The sequence below is a fragment of the Saccostrea echinata genome, unplaced genomic scaffold, assembly GCF_033153115.1.
Source record: "Saccostrea echinata isolate AGI-Se365-2 ecotype Australia unplaced genomic scaffold, CSIRO_AGI_Sech_v1 ptg000046l, whole genome shotgun sequence".
Lineage (NCBI taxonomy): Eukaryota > Metazoa > Mollusca > Bivalvia > Ostreida > Ostreidae > Saccostrea > Saccostrea echinata.
Window position 1 is genome coordinate 11,710,321 of NW_026889795.1, and position 20,340 is coordinate 11,730,660.

At 33.9% G+C, this 20,340-nt stretch overlaps 2 protein-coding genes across 2 annotated transcripts; both read right to left on the bottom strand.

Moving 5' to 3' along the window:
• Nucleotides 1-10,433: 10,433 nt before the first annotated feature.
• LOC133202072 (serine/threonine-protein phosphatase 6 regulatory ankyrin repeat subunit B-like) lies at nt 10,434-15,083 on the bottom strand. The gene has a single exon (XM_061337854.1). It carries the CDS (start codon nt 15,071-15,073, stop codon nt 10,472-10,474), a length of 4,602 nt encoding a protein of 1,533 aa, XP_061193838.1. The 5' UTR covers nt 15,074-15,083; the 3' UTR covers nt 10,434-10,471.
• A 164-nt stretch (nt 15,084-15,247) lies between these two features.
• On the bottom strand, nt 15,248-16,366 carry LOC133202161 (uncharacterized). Its single transcript, XM_061337933.1, has 2 exons — nt 15,758-16,366; nt 15,248-15,336 (listed from the first exon to the last, which is right to left on the bottom strand). Exons 1-2 carry the CDS (start codon nt 16,362-16,364, stop codon nt 15,248-15,250), a joined length of 696 nt encoding a protein of 231 aa, XP_061193917.1. The 5' UTR covers nt 16,365-16,366.
• Nucleotides 16,367-20,340: the final 3,974 nt, after the last annotated feature.

Sequence of the window (20,340 nt, forward strand, 5' to 3'; positions counted from 1 at the left end):
TGAATTCAATATATACAGTACAAACATAATTTGTGTGATAAAGCAATCATTACATTGTATGAAACCCGCTGCATGTGGAGTGCCAAGTTAATTTCATTCAGTGCGACACCTTTACATGAAGTGAAAAATCTATTATGTGCAGTACTAACATTTTATTATATAGTAGAATTATTATATATATTCCTAAAATCATACTTTGCAGTGGTAACATCTTTATATGAGGTGGTTAATTAATTATATGATGTTGTTAATTTGTTATATGATGTGGTCAAATCTTTACATGCATTAGTCGTTTCATGTTATGCAGTGGTAACTTCTTTATCATCATCTAAACTGGTCCTTTTATTTAAAAAAATGCGCGGAGTTCCAGTTTAAAGAGTGTTTGAAAATAGGAAACCCGGGCCGTGGGAGATTAAAAGCCGGGGCTATTCGAGATTTTTCTAATTTCTGACTCTACTATACAGCTTCCTGATTTTATCAACTGTGCTGAAATTTTAAGACTCATTTTTATAGGTTAATGTGTATTCGCTGTAAAAATTGCATTTAATTTTAAAATACTTAGTAATTTAGATTTTCTTGGCGATTGTTGATTTTCAAGTTCAGCGGTGGATCCAGGAATCTTGAAAAGGGGGGCCCGGCAAGTTTTTGGTCGGGGTAGGTAGCCCACAGCCAAACCAAAAAACAATTGATTTATTAAATCTTATGTATATTTTGGACACAAGGGGGGGGGGGGGGAGCCCCATAGGCTCTCTCTGAATCCGCCCGTGAGGTTGGTAAATCGGGTAGGCAATCAAGTAGACATTTTACGTGTTTTGTTTGTTTGTTTGTTTGTTTGTTTGTTTGTTTTTGCCATATTTGACAGAAAGCTAATAAACTTTTAAATTATTCTGATGTTAAAAATTATTCATTCTTTGAAAGGCATTTTTTGAGTGAAATGACACGTTTAAGAAAAACCGGTTCACATAGGCGTCGGAACCCTGGGGGGGGGGGTATTGCCCCTCCTTTTTTTTTTTTTTTACAAAGGTAGACATAATATAGGCATTGAAAATTCGGGCGTAGGTCTAGCCTCCCCCCTCCCCACTTTCTACAGGCACGATTCATTGTAGTGAAAGAAGGGTAATTGGTAGTGTTTAAAAGAATTTGGTACTGAAAGATGTTCGACCAACCCCCCCCCCCCACCCCCACCCCCACCCCCCGAAATAGGATTTTCGGGTTTGGAGAAAGAACAATTTTCTTTTTTTTTTTGCTTGTCAAGTTTTTTTCAGGTTTGATTTTTTTTTTCTATTTCAATTAGCCACCCCACTATCAATTTCCTTCCGACGCCAATGGTTCATTAAAATCGGATTTGATCTCCCGGAAGTCAAACATAAAAAATCCGAAATACTTGTTCATTATCTTCATGTCATTTGATAAAATATAAATTAATTAAAGAATTATCACATATACATGTAATTATAGGACTATTAATGCAAAGCCTTGTGTCAAACTTTAATCACGCGTAAGTTGCTTGGTTTAAGGATATCCGATCCTCAGCCTTGAAGGATAACTCTTAATTTTATCATTTTATTCAAAAAGGCTAAAATGATTTTAATTTGGTTGTTTGTTTGCTGTTTAACGTCCCTCTCGAGAATTTTTCACTCATATGACGACGCCACAATTTGCCAGTGGAGAGCTGCAAATTTTGTCCTCTACTTACAGCCATTGAACAGTGAGGGATTTTTTTCGTGCCAACACCTACTGTGGCACGGGACCTCGGTTTATGGCTTTATGCGGTCTCTTACGAAGGACCGGTCTCAACGTCCCACTGTCGGATTCGAACCCGTGACGTAAGGATTGACTCCTTATTCCGCGTCTCTTATAGCAGACACTTTAATCACCGTGCCACGTTGGCGACGGCAAAGATGAAACTTGAAAATGAAATATTTTCATGTAGCAATTTTTATTTTAAGCATTTCAATGTGATTTAAGGTTTTCTGAAGTCTTAGAAACAGTCTTATGAATAGTTGATATTAGTAATTTAACACCCCCCCCCCCCCGAAAAAAGTATTAAACAAATTACATATTTAACGTAATCCAGTTTCCTTCCATCTACTAACATATAGATACATGTACCAGTGCACATTTGCATATTATGAAATTAGAAATGATTTATGGTGTTTTGCACCAGGTTCTTCCCGGATGATCGGATCTGGTTTAATAATCCTTTGTTTAATGAAAATGTGTATTTTGCATAAAAATAGCATTTTCAAATAAAGAAATAACTATCAAAAAGAAATAGTTTTTTTTAGTTAAAATACAGTGTTTAACATCGGAATAATTTTTAAGTTTATTAGATTTTTATCAAATATGTCAAAAAAAACACACACACATAAAATATCACCAACCCAGTCTACCCATTTTACCAACATGGAAATCAACAATCGCCAAAAAAAAAAAAAAAATCTAAAATACTAAGTACTTATAGCACAATAGATAAAATATTAAATCAGAAAATTGAAACTGCCTACCAATTTTACTTGAAACCAAAAATCGTCAAGAAAATCTAAAATACCAAGTATTTAAATACAATTTTTACAGCGAAAACACATTAGCTTAAAAAAAAGAGTCTGAAAATTTTAAATCAGAAATTTGAAAAATCTCGAATAGTCCCGGCTTTTAATTTGTCACAGCCCGGGTTCCTATTTTCAAACAATCTTTAAACTGGAACTCCGCGCATTTTTAAAAAAATGTTTTAATTTGCAAGAGGACCAGTTTAGATGATGATAAAGAAGTTACCACTGCATAACATGAAACGACTAATGCATATAAAGAATTGACCACATCATATAACAAATTAACAACATCATATAATTAATTAACCACCTCATATAAAGATGTTACCACTGCAAAGTATGATTTTAGGAATATATATAATAATTTTACTATATAATATAATGATGTTAGTACTGCACATAATAGATTTTTCACTTCATGTAAAGATATCGCACTGAATGAAATTAACTTGGCACTCCACATGCAGCGGGTTTCATACAATGTAATGATTGCTTTATCACACAAATTATGTTTGTACTGTATATATTGAATTCATCACATCACAGAAAGATATCAGCAATGTATATAATGGAAAAACCACTGCATATAATGATTTTACAACATAATGTATCGATATTATCACTTCATTACATTATTTAACCACTACATAAAATGACATTGCCACTGAATATAATGATAAAACCACTGCGTATAATAAAGTTATCAATGAATATAATGATTTTATCACTGTACATAATGATTTTATCACTGTATATAAAGATAAAACCATTGCATATAATAAAGTTTTCATTGAATATAATGATTCTACCACTATATATAATGACTTAACCACTTGACATAAAGGTTATACCACCTCATATAAAATGAAAATGACCTTCAGGCAGCTATGGCGTTCCATATATATATATATATATATATATATATATATATATATATATATATATATATATATATATATATATATATATATCCATTTCTATTTGTTTTCTCTGTGATAACTCTTTGAAAGTTAGGAGAGTTGATTTATTGATCATTCCAACGGAATGCAAATTTCGCCAAGCGAAAGGTCAGGGGCTAAGAAGGCCTAATATGCATGTAATTCTCGTGCGGCTGTCTTTGTGTCTGACTCTAAGGAGGCCTAATATGCATGTAATTCTCTTGCGACTGTCTTTGTGTTTGACTTCAGTGGGCGGGGACTATTGAAATGGTTTATTCCCACTTAGCCAACATTTTGAAAAATCCTATTCCCACATAGCCAACATTTTGATTTTTTACACCTGAGTGATCAACAGGCTATAGTCTGTTTTCAGGTATATGTGCTTTACCTGAGAATTACTACCTTTGAAAAAAATAGTGTAAAAATAAATTCAAATGAAAACTTCAGTCAAAACATAAAATTAAAATTTAAAAAAAAATGAAGTTCTAGAAAAAAAAGAATTAATTTATATAAATATAGTAAAAAATAAACATAAATCTGCAATTTTTTTTTTAATTAAAAATTGAATATTGATAAAAGAAAATATTGAAAATTAATTAAGAAATAAAGTATTTTAAATCATACCAAAGAAATTGTATATTACATTGTAGAAACAATTTTGAATATTCTAAAATATATTTATCAGTTGTGATTAAAAATATTTATCTGAGTATGTAATATTCGACTGTGATAATGAACACAGTAACAGAATCTTTTGATACAAACTGATTCATTATCTGATTTAAAAAATCAACTTAGAAAATTTCATGCTTGATATTCACAACCCTGTCTTTTTTAACTATATATGATTCTAATAGGGCCTATGTATTATTGTAATTGACATGTGAGGCCTCCTGTAATTCACAATGAAATGGAAATATAAGGAATCACTGTCTAGTTAGTGTAGTATGCCAGGGACATCAACGATAGTTGGAAACGTGGGATAATTTATGCATATATATATATATATATATATATATATATATATATATATATATATATATATATATATATATATATATATATATATATATATATATATATATATATATATTTCTTTTTGAATTTAAGGTTAAATTAAACACACCCTGGAAACGTTAACTGTTTTTGTAAACAGGGCACGAACTCTGTTCTTGTTGATGTTTACGTTTCACGGGGTGTATTAAATTTGTTAAGCTCTGCACACATCGCTGAGCACGGACTGACAATACTGTTGAGTTGGTTTTGCTTTCTCACATTTCTACTCTGAATTTTCTGGATTACAGTTTTAATATTTTTAATAATGCACAACAAAGAACCACGCACGCTTACTCTCGATTCACGCCTACATTTTACATCCATTTCATTCAGTATAAATGGTAGTTTTGCCATTAAAACTTGATTGAATGCAAAGAAGAGTTCATTATGAATTGATAAATAATTTTGAAACCAGTGTCAAAAACTAAATTACTCTTATTTACGACTCTTTTCAAAAGGGAGGATGAACATTTTATCCATTTAAATTAGGCTTTAAAAATCTCTAGATTTTCAAAAACGCATGGAAATGGAAAAATGACCCTTAAAACTTTCTGTATGTTTAACTTATGTAAAATTCAACATAAAAGATTGATAAAAGACCTTATTTTATTCGTTATCACCATTGAAATTGATAATAAAATGACCATTTTTGCAGTTTTTTGTCTGTAAACATGTATCCCCCCCCCCCCCCGTGAAACAACAAAAGCTTTGGTATGACTATGTGAAAAAACAATTCATGAAACCCATTAAAAGGAATTTTTGTTTCACGGGGGGGGGGGGGGGGGGGTAAAAATATTTTCCGTTGATTTCTGTAGTGAAAAACGCAATTTTTACCAATATTAAAGAGTTATCTCTCTTAGTTTTCCCAAATAAGTTATGTTTTATGGAAATTCACATAAATAACTATATAAATATGAAAAATCATTCAAATGTGTTAACTTTTGAAATTTGACTTGGAGGTAGGTGGCAGAACAATACTATCGTTCGCAGTTCTTTTCTACTATACTTGCGTATTAAGGATAAAGTGTCAATCGAACGCATCCCGAAATATGTAGTTTCAATAATTTCCATATAAAATAAGTTTTTTTTATTATATTTCCATGTGAAATGGGATAGCAAATTATAAGTCATGATATTACACAGAAAATTTGAGAAAATATTCACTTCAAATCTGTGTCCAAGCCCCTTTAACAGATTCCGCGAAACACCGACACTCTATTCATTTGTTTAAGCACTTTTAGAAATATTATCCGACTGGAACTCCATATGATTCCCGATTTTCCTCAACAAATCATCATTTTATATGTCATGATAAATGTCCAACTTTTTATCATAATTTTCTAGTTTTCTTCTGCTTCCAGGTCAAAAATATTCAAAACACTATCTGAACCTCTCTAAATTTTTTGGGGGGTTTAAAAAAATCTTTGTCTGATCTCATGACTGCTCAGTTTAATGAAAAAAGTTTAAAATGATATTGGCATTAGTTTCATGCTCTCTAGCCCATGATTATAAGGGTTGTTCGATAAGGCTATTGAATGAAATATGCGGAGATAACGAATAGTATTCGAGCTCAGAAGTCCATTTAACATTACAAAATAGGAGCAGAGCAAACACGGACCTCTAAAACATCAGAGGTGGGATCAAGTGCCACGGAGGAGTGAGCATCCCCTGCCGACCGGTCACACCCAGCGTGTGTTCCTTGTCATGTTCGGGAAAAAAACAAAAAAATCCGTTGACAATTCAGTGTGTAAATAATGTTCCAGCAATCAGTATGAAAAATGTCAGTGAGCATTTGACTTAATGATAGATTGCATTTGCTGACAACGTCATTGTATCGACCATAGAACTTACAAAATGACGACTTTAAACGAGACTGCTGAAATTCTTGCTTGAATTGTGTCACTATTGGATAAATAAATGATCTAGTCCTATTGTATTACAGCAAAGTTGAATATGTTTCTCTGGGATCCGAAGTGGGGAAATTTTTTAGTATGATAAATAACTTGATAGTGATAAACAGTTCAGAAAAAAAACTTCCCCTCCTCAGGCCTTTCACCGTCGAAAGGAATGTTTTTTTTTCTAATATATTTAACACCATCTCGTTATCTCGTATTCTTAACCCAGTTTGATACAGCTGTGGATATTTTACATATCTCACATTTTCAAAAGGGTCATAAATGTTGTGTTTACATTTTCTATTTCTGCTTCAATTGCAGAAATGATTAATATTTCGGAATATTATGACATTATAATGCGATCATACTGAAATGATTGTAAACTCCCTCTGAAGACCCCTGCATTTTTGATTGGTGAATAAACATAAATATATAAGATAAAACTGCAAAAACTAAAACCATGAAAATGCAAATACTTTATCAAACGCAAACAAAACTTGCATGTTTCACAATAACTTATGCCATAATTATTGCATATTTTTGAAATTTCAAATTAAATTGTAACTGGTGCTATAATCGTTAAGCCCTATTGATGTGTACTCTAAGATTAATAACTCAAGAAAAGCAATTTTGCACAACAGATTTATTTCTTACATTCCTTTCTTCTTCCTTTTTTAACAATGGGGAATAAATCATCCAGAATTACAAACAATGTACAAAGCATAATATAAAACAAAACAATATCAAACAAATCAAAGAAACAAAATTAAATCAAACATTTTGAAGTACAAAAAAAGAAAAAAATAAATAAATAATATAAAATAAAAATTTAAAAAAAAAAATTTAAAAAAATTAAACAATGATTTATCGACAAAAGCCCTAGACATGCAATTTTTGAAATACTGTTTTTGCGATCTAATTCTTTATTTCGTAGAATTTTTGCGTACCTTTATCCACGAATTGATATACCGAGGTTTAAAAGACATATGTCCTTTAAAATGTGAATATATTAGTGAATACACGAAAGTTAATCCCCAAGAACCTATAAATTTTATACAATCCATGAAAATTGGTCCCAACGAATTTCGGTGAATCCACCGTTTATTACAGTGAGTTGTAAACACCCATCAAATATCTTATACAGTCATCTAAAGCCCTTAATTACATCAAAATAAATAATTATCACCACCCCCCCCCCCCCAAATCAATTCTGCAAGAATACGGGTCAATTCAATATATGTATATCAAATAATAGACTGCTTCCTTGCGGCCCGTAATAAGACTAAGTAATAACAAGAGGCCCATGGGCCACATCGCTCCACTGAGCACAAATCAGTTCAGTATTGAAAAGATTAGGGGTGAGGGGGGGGGGGCTTGAATTTTAAACAACCTGATGATGCTTCCAATATAACAAATGGCTTTGTTGTACTTGAGAAGATTTTTAAAAAAAATTCCCATATATTCCTTTGTAAAAATTTGATCCCCCATTGTGGCTCCTCCCTATCCCAGGGGTCATCATGTGAACAAATTTGAATCTACACTACCTGAGGATGCTTCCATATCAATATGACTAAACATAGCTTTTCTGTTCTTGAGAAGAAATTTTTTTCTATATGTTCTTATGTAAAACTTTCTACCCCCCTATTGGGCCCCACCCTACCCTCTGGGGTCATCATTTGAACAGAATTGAATTTACACTACCTGAGGATGCTTCCATATCAAAATGACTAAACATGGTTTTCAGTTCTTGAGAAGAAGATATTTTCCTATATGTTCCTATGTAAAATTTTCGATCCCCCATTATGGCCCATCCCTATCCCTGGGGTCATCATTTTAACAAACTTGAATCTACACTACCTGAGGATGCTTCCATATCAAAATGACTAATCATGGTTTTGCAGTTCTTCATCAGAAGATATCTTCCTATATATTTCTATTTCAGACTTTTATCCTCCATTGTGGCCCCACCCTACCCCAGGGGGTCATGATTTGAACAAACTTGAATCTATACTACCTGAGGATACTTCCACATAAATATGAACAATCAGGGCTTTGTTGTTTCTGAGAAGAAGATTTTTAAAGATTTTTCCTACATATTTCAATGTAAAACCTTGATCCTCCATTGTGGCCCCGCCCTACCCCCGGGGGGTCAGGATTTGAACAAACTTGAATCTACACTACCTGAGGATGCTTTCATATAAATAAGACCAATTAGGGCTTTGCTGTTATTGAGAAGAAGATTTTTAAAGATTTTTCCTATATACTTCTATGTAAAACTTTGATCCTCCATTGTGGCCCCGCCCTACCCCAAGGGGTCATGATTTGGACAAACTTGAATCTACACTACCTGAGGATGCTTCCATATAAATATGACCAATTAGGGCTTTGCTGTTATTGAGAAGAAGATTTTTAAAGATTTTTCCTTTACATTTCTATGTAAAAATTTGATCCTCCATTGTGGCCCCGCGCTACCCCCCGGGGTCATGATTTGAACAAACTTGAATCTACACTACCTGAGGATGCTTCCATATTAATATGACTCATCATGGCTTTGCTGTTATTGAGAAGAAGATTTTAAAAGATTTTTCCTATATATTTCTATGTAAAACTTTGATCCTGCACTGTGGTCCAGCCCTACCCCGGGGGTCATGATTTGAACAAATTTGAATCTACACTACCTGAGGATGCTTCCACATGAGTTTCATCTTCCCTGGCTTTGTGGTTCTTGAGAAGAAGATTTTTAAAAGATGCTATTAATTTTTCACTAATTCTTTATTATCTTCCCTTGGAAGAGGGCGTGGCCCTTCATTTGAACAAACTTGAATCCCCTTCATCTAAGGATACTTTGTGGCAAGTTTGGTTGACATTGGCCCAGTGGTACTTGAGAAGACGTACAAAAATGTGAAAAGTTTACAGATGGACGGACGGACGGACAGACAGACAGACAGACGGACAGACGGACTACAGACAAAATGTGATCAGAAAAGCTCACATGAGCCTTCGGCTCAGGTGAGCTAAAAAGACTTTGCTGTCTTGAAACAAGAAATTTCAAGAGACTGAAATTTTAGTAACTCACTTTCTTTTTAATAAAAAAAAGTAGTACAATAAAAAGAAAGCTCAATGACATTAAAGTGTAAGTAAGCTTAATAAATTACTGTAAATCATTATTCAAGAGAACTTTATTTTTGCGTCTACTTGCAAAAATTTTATTTTCGCGTATAAAAGTATTATTTCAAAATATTATATAGAACAATAACACGAAATCGAAAAAAATAGTTTTACTTTTAATTACAATATATCTATTTCGCTTTTAAATACAAATTATCCGTCTCGTGAAATTAATTGTCGCAGAAAATTTGGCGATTAACAGTAATCACTAAAATTAAAAAAAAAAGTTTTAAAAAATGATCGATCTACACTTTTTTTAAAAAAAAAAAAAACAATACATATCTGTGAGTAGGACATAAAATACGGACCACCAAAAACTCCCAAGGTGGAATCAGATGCAAAAGAGGAGTAAACATCCCCTTTTGACCGATCACACTCGCCGTGAGCCTTATGTATTGATTGGATAGAGGGAACGTTCCTCTGTCAAAAAAGTATAAAAACAAAAGCCTCTCACTTGGTATAAAACACGTCTGCCAAAATAAGACCCAAAGAAAGGTTATATTTGCTAAAAATGCCATTATAATGACAACAGGATTTTATGAAACATCCAAATATGAAAAAGAAGTTGCAGATTCTGTGGTGTCTTTTATTTCAAGTTCAATAACATATGTCGAGTCGACATATGAATGAATGTAACTATTGTTAATTGATAACACGTTGTCGATATATCTTAATGTCGAACTGAAGGCCACAGCAAGTGTTTTCTTCTTCTCATGTGGAAGTTTGTAAATAACTCTGTGATTGCATCTAGCTCATTTTTGTAAGGTATAGTAAAAGCCTTAATCAACTTTTGCTCCATATCTTCGAAATAATGTGAGCGCTCTTAGTATTGAGAAATCAATCGAAAGTACTGAAACCATCGTCAGCATATCAATTCAGCACCATTTTGTAGTAAAAGTTGCGCAATACTGTCATGACCATATAAGTATGTTACGCACAGTGGACTCTTATTGTCTTTATCACATAAATTAACACAAGCATCATTTTTTAATAATAATTGGACTGTGCTGAAATGTCCATTTTCACAGGCTATGTGGAGTGGAGTGGTTCCGTCGTTGTCACATAAATTGATGTCTGCACCTTTGTTCAATAAAAGTTTAACCATGCTGTCATGACCATTGAAACATGCTATGTACAGCGGACTGCAGTTGCCTTTATTGCATAAATTTACATCAGCATCTGAATTCAGTAGAAGTTCGATTGTGCTGCAATGTAAGTTTTCACAAGCTATCCAAAGAGGACTGACTCCATCTTTATCACATAAATTGATGCTGGCACCGTTGTGTAGTAACAGTTGTACCGTGCTATCATGTCCATTTCTACAAGCCATATAAAGAGGACTGACTCGATCATCATCACATGAATTGATGTTGGCACCATTGCTCAGTAACAGTTGCACTATCCTGTTATACCCGTATTGGCAAGCAATATGGAGAGGACTGTAATTGTGTTTATTACATAAATTTACTTCAGCACCACTGTTTAGGAACAACTGAACTATGATATCATGACCATTTAGACAGGCTTTGAAGAGAGGACTTTCTCCATCATTATCACAAAGATTGATTTCAGCGCCGTTTTTCAGTAAAAGTTGGACTGTGCTGTTGTGTCCGTTCTCACAAGCAATATGGAGAGGACTGTATTTGAATTTATTGCAAAAATTTACATCAGCTCCACTGTTAATGAACAATTGAACTATACATTCATGCCCATTTCGACAGCCTTTGAAGAGAGGACTTTCTCCATCATTATCACAAAGATTGATTTCAGCGCCGTTTTTCAGTAACAGTTGGACTGTGCTGTTGTGTCCGTTCTCACAAGCAATATGGAGAGGACTGTATTTGAATTTATTGCATAAACTTACATCAGCTCCACTGTTTAGTAACAATTGAACTATACTTTCATGCCCATTTCGACAGGCTTTGAAGAGAGGACTTTCTCCATCATTATCACGTTGATTGATTTCAGCTCCTTTTTTCAGTAACAGATGGACTGTGCTGTTGTGTCCGCTCTCACAAGCAATATGGAGAGGACTGTTATTGCATTTATTGCAAAAATTTACATCAGCTCCACTGTTTATTAATAACTGGATTACGCTTTCATGGCTATTTCGACAGGATTTGAAGAGAGGACTCTCTCCATCATTATCATAAAGATTGATTTCAGCGCCGTTGTTAAGTAAAAATTGCGCACCACTGGTCAATAGAAGTTTGACAGTGTGGTCATGTCCATTTAGACAGGCTATATTCAGAGGGCTATTTCCATCATTATCACATAAATTAACACCAGCGTCATTGTGTAGTAAGAGTTGGACTATCCTAACATTTCCCTTCTGACAAGCTATATAAAGAGGACTGCAACCATCTATATCACATAAATTTACATTCGCGCCGTTGTTCAGTAACAATTGAACTGTACTATCATGGCCACTTCGACAGGCTTTGTGTAGAGGACTGTCTCCATTATCGTCGCAAAAATTGATTTCATTGCCATGGACTAATAGAAGTTTAGCTCCACTGTTCATTAACAGTTTAACAGTGCTGTCATGTCCATGTTGACAAGCTATCCACAGAGGACTGACTCCATTCTTATTGCATAAATTGACATTGGCGCCATTGTTCAGTAACAGTTCTACCGTGCTATCACGCCCATTTTGAGACGCTTTCCACAGAGGACTGACACCGTCTTCGTCACATAAATTGACATTGGCGCCATTGTTTAGTAATGATTCGACAGTGTTGTCAACTCCATTCTGACAAACTTTCCGCCAAAGACTGACCCTAACTTCGCGAGGTAACAATTGACAAGCTATGGACAGAGGACTGACTCCATTCCTATTGCATGCATTGATGTCGGCACCGTTGTTCAGTAACAATTTTACAGTGCTATCATGTCCATATTTACAAGCTATCCATAGAGGACTGGCTTCATCTTCATCACATAAATTGACATTGGCACCATTGTTCAGTAACTCTTGTACCGTGTTATCACGCCCATTTTGAGACGCTTTCCACAGAGGACTGACACCATTTTCGTCACATAAATTGACATTGGCACCATTATTCAGTAAATCTTTTACCGTTCTATCACACCCATATTCAGACGCTTTCCATAGAGGACTGGCACCATCTTCGTCACATAAATTGACATTGGCACCGTTGTTCAGTAATCCTTGTACCGTGCTATAACACCCATTTTCAGACGCTTTCCACAGAGGACTGGCACCATCTTCGTCACATAAATTGACATTGGCACCATTGTTTAGTAATAGTTGTACCGTACTATCATGTTCAGTTAGACAAGATTTATAAAGAGGACTGCGTCCAACATTATCACAGAAATTGATGTCTGCACCTTTGTTCAGTAACAGTTGTACCGTGCTATCATGTCCATTTTGACAAGCTTTCCATAGAGGACTCTCTCCATACCTATTGCATGAATTGACATTGGCGCCATTCTTCAGTAGTACCTGAACTATGTTATCATGTCCATTTTCACAAGCTATCAAAAGGGGACTCATTTCATGTTTGTCACATAAATCGATATCTGACCCATTGTTTAGTAACACCTGAACCGTGCTGTCATGTCCATTTTCACAAGCTATCCATAGTGGACTGATTTTGTCCCGATCGCATAGATTGATGCCGGCGCCATTGTTCAGTAACACTTGTACCGTGCTAGTATATCCCTTTTGACAAGCTATCCACAGAGGATGCTTTCCATCGTCGTCACATAAATTGATTTTGGCGCCATTGTTCAATAAGCAAGAAATAGTTTTATTACGTCTTTTTCCTCCGTCTGTCTCCTTTCCAGCCTCTCTTAAATGTTCTTCATCATTTCCTGCTGCCAAAGTTAACGGAGTCCAAATATTCCCAGCAGTTAACATGTTGACGTCAGCACCGAGTCTGACTATCTCTGGAATAATTTCAAAGTTATGGAAGACCGAAGCAATGTGGATTGGATAAAATAACCCCCAAATTTCTTTTATAGCCGTTTCTTTGTATTCAGGGCTCAGACTATCTAATAAGTTTAATCCTCCATTAGCACACACGGCAGAAAATACTAAAAGATCCTGCAATGCTTTTTTGTCTATGCTTCTTATAAAAGATAGAGAAATTTCGTCATGACAAAATGTTATGAATCCAATTAAAGGGCATATTTCACCTCTCCAATGAAGGAAAAAAAGTCTTGATACGCTATAATCACTCAACAGGTTTTCTTTTTCTTTTAACTCTGATTTATCTATTAAATGTTTGATATCTAAAAGAATGTTTGGCAGATTTTCTGATGATTTAACATTGTCCTTAAATTCTTTGATCACACTTTCATTTCTCAAACATTGGTTAAGAACAACATCCACAAAATGTTCTGTTTGCATGTCAATGATAAGCCTGTCCACAAGATCACCTATGTACTCTTCAGGCAGGTAAACAGTGAAGGGATCGCGATCATCCTCTTTTGTATCGTCCTCTATCTTTATCCTTCGTCGAAGAAAACCACTGTCTGCGTACTGTATTGCCTCTTGAGGACAATTAATACCAAACACCAGAGTCGTTATCTCCATTATAAAGTCGTGAAGGAATTGGAAAACATGCCCGACACATTTCACATAAGATCCTTTAAGTTCTTGGAGAGTACTGCGAATGACCGAAATATGTGTGTTTTCTGATAACTCACACATTCCTAAAATGTCTTTATATTTCTTCATACAATCACCATTCCTTACGATTGTTTCTATTTTCAGATTGTTTTTAAAAGCTACTACTAAAATAAGAGCGCAGAATTTCTTCTTGTCCATTCCCTTCCAAATTTCAATTTCTTTTTTAATGAACCTGTACGGATATTTGAAGAAATCAAGCCCATTTTCCTTGTAATTTGCTTCCCTAGAAAATAGCTTACAAAGTAATGGAAAGTATGCTTCTATTTTGATAATTTCAGAAACAATTTCTTCGGAAAGCTCCAGATTCTTTGTGTACTGATTGAGGATTGCTCTTTTCTCTTTTTCTTTCAGTCGATTTTCTTCGTTGTCAATTTCTACTATGGTGGATTCCTCGAATAAAATGCCCTTCACTCTCTTGTCATAAAGAACGCATCTTCTACAGGACACCAGTAATTTAACCTTCTTCAAGCAAGTTTCTATAGTTTTTTGATATTTTTTCCACGACGTATACAAAATTTCATCCAAAGATTCTTTACCTAAAGGATCATTGAGTACAAAAAGTGTCTCATTTTCTGAATATTTCTCTTTAATTTCTCTAACTTCATCCACTGGTATGACATTACATCCTCGATCTTTATACTTGAGTGCAATATGTTGAATAATCGCCGATTTGCCAGATCCAGAATTTCCAACAACTGTGACTAGGTTATGACTTTTAAGCTTTTCTTCAACGACTCCGCTTGCTTTTGTAGGAATAAAAGCAATGTTCTCTTCTCGCCAGTCTTTGAGAATCTCAGCTATCATTGGTATTCCTAAAAAAAATCAATGTCTTTCACATTAATGAAAAAAGTAGTGCCAGATGATTGCGTATAGAATAACCAGTATTCTCAAGAGCTTTTATTCATGATTCGTAGCTGCTACGAAATTAGTCTGTATTTCCTTATTTTTAAGCTAAATAAAAAAATCATATGTTTCAATTTATAGAATTGTGATCAGCTTTATCAGCCTCACTCTAACAACATCGTTTAACGAAGGATTGCACTTATGACAAATTCTGATCATTAAATCTGAAAATAAAAAACAGTTATATATGTAAAGTATAAATTTCATTATCAGAAACTCAAGGGTGGGGTCAGGTGCAAGGGGTAGTAAGCATCCTTCCATTGTCGACTGGTCACACCCGCCGTGTGCTCCTTGTCAGGGTAAGAACAAAATTATGGTTGCAACAACCATATCAATATGGGAAATTAACTACACAATGTCGACCTGTCACACCTGTGAGATGTGGAGATGAAATTTTTAAAACTAATTATGATTAAAAACAACTATGCAAGAAGTGTTTTTTTTTTTTTTTTTTTTTTTTTTTTTTTTTTTTTTTTTTTTTGTTTGTTTTTTTTTTGCGGAAGTTAAAATCCACTGTGTCCTTATTGATAACATGTACACAGTAGACATTCTTTTTCTCCTAGGATTCGGATTTTGAATTCATACCTTGTAAAGGAGAAATCTTTTCCATAAGATCTGTATTACTTTTAATATCGGCTTCAAGTTTTTCAATTATAGCTTTTTCATTTTCCTCTTCTAAGGCCTGACTTTGAATGTTACTCAGACCAGACATGTAGTCTTTATTTGTGTACGTTTGCAGTCTTTGGCAGATATCAGTTATGATTGACCACGTGTCATCAAACTCTGCCTTTGAGGTAGAAGCCGAGCTAATGTGTCCAAACATGTTGTTTCTTATCAACCTTATCCTCTCAATGTCATCTCCAGTTGTTGTATCCCCTACTGCCGGCATTGTGTTCCCACCCCAACCTTTTGTTGGAATTAGAATCTTTGTACATATGTTCCTTATCAGTGTATATAACAACGTTATATCAAACTCTTTATAACCATTCTTTTTGGCTTGTGTAAGTCGAAGTTCTTGGTCTTTGCGTAATTTTTTATACACGTTGGTAAATTTCTTCACTTTGCTATACACAAGTCCAGGAGGTACCTCCATTTCTAAGACATCTCTACAAGCCTGGGTCAATTCTTCGTTTATTGCCATTCCGAGTTTGGCAAACCTAGAACGGTCGCCAGGGTATGGTCCAGAAGCCATTCTTTGGTAGACAAATTCACAATCTGAAATATTTGAAATTATTATTCAATATTTTTTCAATTTTAAGGTCCTGTCTAACATGACCTGATTGATTTTTTATATGTTTTAGCAAACTGTATTTGATGTCTCTCTTAAAAAGAAAGTGAGATTTTCAACCGATTCAAAAAGTAACTTGCGTTCATAGATAAAAGTATAATACAGGTATCGAATTGTATACTACCAAAATGAATTTGAATTACCATATCTATATTGGATTCCGAAACATCTTAAAAATCCTTACAAACAAAGATACATAGCGGGCTCCAGTAAATGTTCAACCAAGCCTCTTTCTTTACTCCTCACTAAGATATTAACAGTAGTGAAGGAGAAACTTCAAGAGTACTGTGCATCAATATATTCGAGAAGTGGTGTAAATCAAATGTGGATACTTAAAATTCCAAAGAACTTTTGGAAAATTTGAAATCACAAGAAATCTACCAAAATCAACAGCTTAAAAACTTACGACTTTTCAACTTTATCCACAACCATTCCCCACGATAAAATAAAGTCCAGGCTTTTTGATATCATTGACAGCTACTTTTTCAGTAAAAATGGAACTCGTAAATTTACTTACCTTGTCATTGGTCATTTGCAAAATTATTTTGTTATAAAACCTTCTGATTGTACACACAAGTACTCTGAAGTTGATATTAAAAAGATGCTTGAGTTTTTGATTGACATTATCTATATGGTTTTTGGAGACCAGGTCTTCCAACAATCTATTGGAATTCCCATGGGTACCAATTGCGTCCCGTTATTAGCAGACCTTTTTTTTGTATTCATATGAAGAAGAATTTGTCCAAAATCTTATACGTGAAAAGAAGAAAGCACTTGCCGTGGCCTTCAACTTGACATTTAGATATATCGACGACTTATTGTCAATTAACAATGGTTATTTCCATTCTTATGTCGATACGATATATCCCGGTGAGCTTGAGATAAAGGATACTACAGAGTCTGACACATCTGTTTCATATTTGGATCTTTTACTTGAAAAAGACGTTAATGGTAATCTAACAACCAAGCTTTATGATAAACGTGATGACTTTAACTTTTCAATCGTCAACTTCCCTTACTTATGCAGCAATATACCTTCATCACCTGCATACAGGGTTTATATCTCTCAGTTGATTCGATACGCAAGAGCATGCTTTACGTATGTACAATTTCTAAAACGAGGTAAGTTAGTGACAAACAAGTTAATGAAACAGGAATTTCAGCAGTCTCGTTCAAAGTCATAATTTCGTAAGTTCTATGGTCGATACAATGACCTTGTCAGCAAATACAATTTATCATTGAGTCAAATGCTGACTGACGTGTTTCATACTAATTGTTAGGCCATTATTTACACATTGAGTTTACACACTGATTTTTCCGTGATTTCCCGATCATGACAAGGAACACACGGCGGGTGTGACCGGTCGGCAGGGAATGCTCACTCCTCCATGGCACCTGATCCCACCTCTGATGTTTTGGAGGTCCGTGTTTGCTCTGTCCCTATTTTGTATTGTTTAATGGACTTTTTTTTTTTAATTTTTTTTTTTATTCACATCGCTTTTACTTTATTGTACATTGAAGTTAATACAAAATGATGTGTATTTTAAAGAATAAATAGAGAGATAAAGGAGAGAGAGAAAAAAGAGAGAGAGAGAGAGAGAGAGAGAGAGAGAGAGAGAGAGAGAGAGAGAGAGAGAGAGAGAGAGTTAAGAAAAAAGCTGCTTCCATCTGTTCCACTGGGCATCAAACTCTTCGTTTAATGGACTTTTGAGTACTGTTTGTTATCTCCATATATTTCATACTTCAAATGACCCCATAATCGTAAAGCCAGGGTAGCCACTAAAGAGTTTGAGTTTGAACTTAACATTCATTCAGGTAATACTTTTAATTAACAGGGATATATTTCTATTTTGTTTCAAAGGCCCGTAAAATAAATATATGATCCATATCTAGTTTATAACCATAATATTTTCGCAAATACTAATAGCGTTATATATCATACAGATATCGAATTTTATACTTTAAAAGGCTTCAAAATCTTAGAGGCAGGGTAGCCATTGAACTTAAGATCCATTTAGTTAATACTTTTAATTACCAAGGATCTATTTCTACTATTTATTCAATAACTCAATAAGTTCTCAAATAGCATTATTAAAATGATCTATGTTAGCATTATGACGTGATTTCGACTCAAGCTATTTAAAATAAAACTTCCGATATTCTCTGCTTTGATAGTTCCTGCAATGCTCTTCAAAAACATTGATACTATTGGACAGTTTCCATGTTTCGGGATTTTTAGTAGCTTAAACAATGCAATTGTTTTCTTTTTTTTTACTTTACTTTAAATCTGAAACAAATTTTAATTTACTATGAAATGTCATATAATGTCTATCTCATTTTTAGCAAAACACAATTTCAAGCACTGTTTTCCTGTTTTCCAGTCATATCTTTGTCATGTAAATTCAAATAGCACGCTATTGTAGATTTTTGTTTTATCATGCGCCAAAACTTCCCTGTCACCATACATGAATTCAACCCTCTTTGTTTTGTGAGAGATAAAAAATCTAGTGTACATTCAAGATTTTTTTTCGGAATATTAGTGTTATAGTTATGATTAACAGATACCAGGCGCGTAGCTGCCTATACGCAAATACGCAAGTGCGTACACATCATTTTCAGAAAAAAAGATAAGAAAAAAGAGAGAATTATTAGAAAAAAAAATTCAGTACCATCCAACAAATATTCGTGTTTCAAATTATTCTGTGTCATACTGTGTTGAATTAAATTTTAAATTATCATGACTGTATGATAAAATTGGAAATCTTTTATTTAATAACTGACAAATCCAAATAAATCATTCATTATTTTGCCATTGTTCTATCATACATTGATATATATTTTTAAAGATCTTTAAAAAGATAAATTTCAGCCACATCGTTGAATGCTATGATCTTCTAGTATGATTTACAATACGTTATTTTTTTGTTCATAAATAAAATTTTGTATACGTGTTTTTTAACGTTAAGAATGATTATAAGATACCAGTTAATATATCGATTATTCTTTAGCCTCAATTATATGTACAACAAGTTTCCATGGAATATTAATTTTCGTTAAAACAATAAATATTACTAGGTCTTTCATTTTCTAAACAAAAACTAAATGGCAAAATTTTTATATTTCAAGAAAATGAATGAAATATTATTTATTATTATTATTTATTATTATTAAAAGATTATCCTCTAATAAAACTAATGTCCAAATAACTGTCCTCTAATAAAACTAATGTCCAAATAACTGTATCTCACTTCCATTCTCAATGACCGTGTAGTGTACAGCAGCGCCGAGAGAATTCCATCGGCATCGAAATCAAGTTTTTTGACTTGCCTAGATAGCCGAGCGGTCTAGCGCGCTGTTCTTTTACTGCTATGAGACAGATTCCGTAGGTGGAGAGTTCAACCCCGGGCTTGGGCGGAAGTGGGTAACCTTATAAAAGTGAATTTCTTTGTGCTTTATATATTTTATATATATATATATATATATATATATATATATATATATATATATATATATATATATATATATATATATATATATATATATATATATATATATATATAATATTCCTGCTGTAAAAAAAAAACTTATTTTATTTTTTTATTTTCCTGAAAAAAAGTAACCGTTACGGAAGCTCAATTGGTAGAGCGCTCGCTGTGTGATCGGAGGGTCGTGGGTTCGAACCCCGGCCGCGACTACCCTTAGTCGATAAAATAGGTAGGAACTGTTCTTTATCAAAGCGCTCGGCATCTTGAAGAGAAAATTGAGGGTCTTTCAAATGAGACCTTAAGATCGAGATCCCGGTCATGGTAGGCATTGGCACATTAAAGAACCTTTCATTGCTCCATGGCCCTGAGTCCCGAGTAAAGGTCAAGATTTGAAG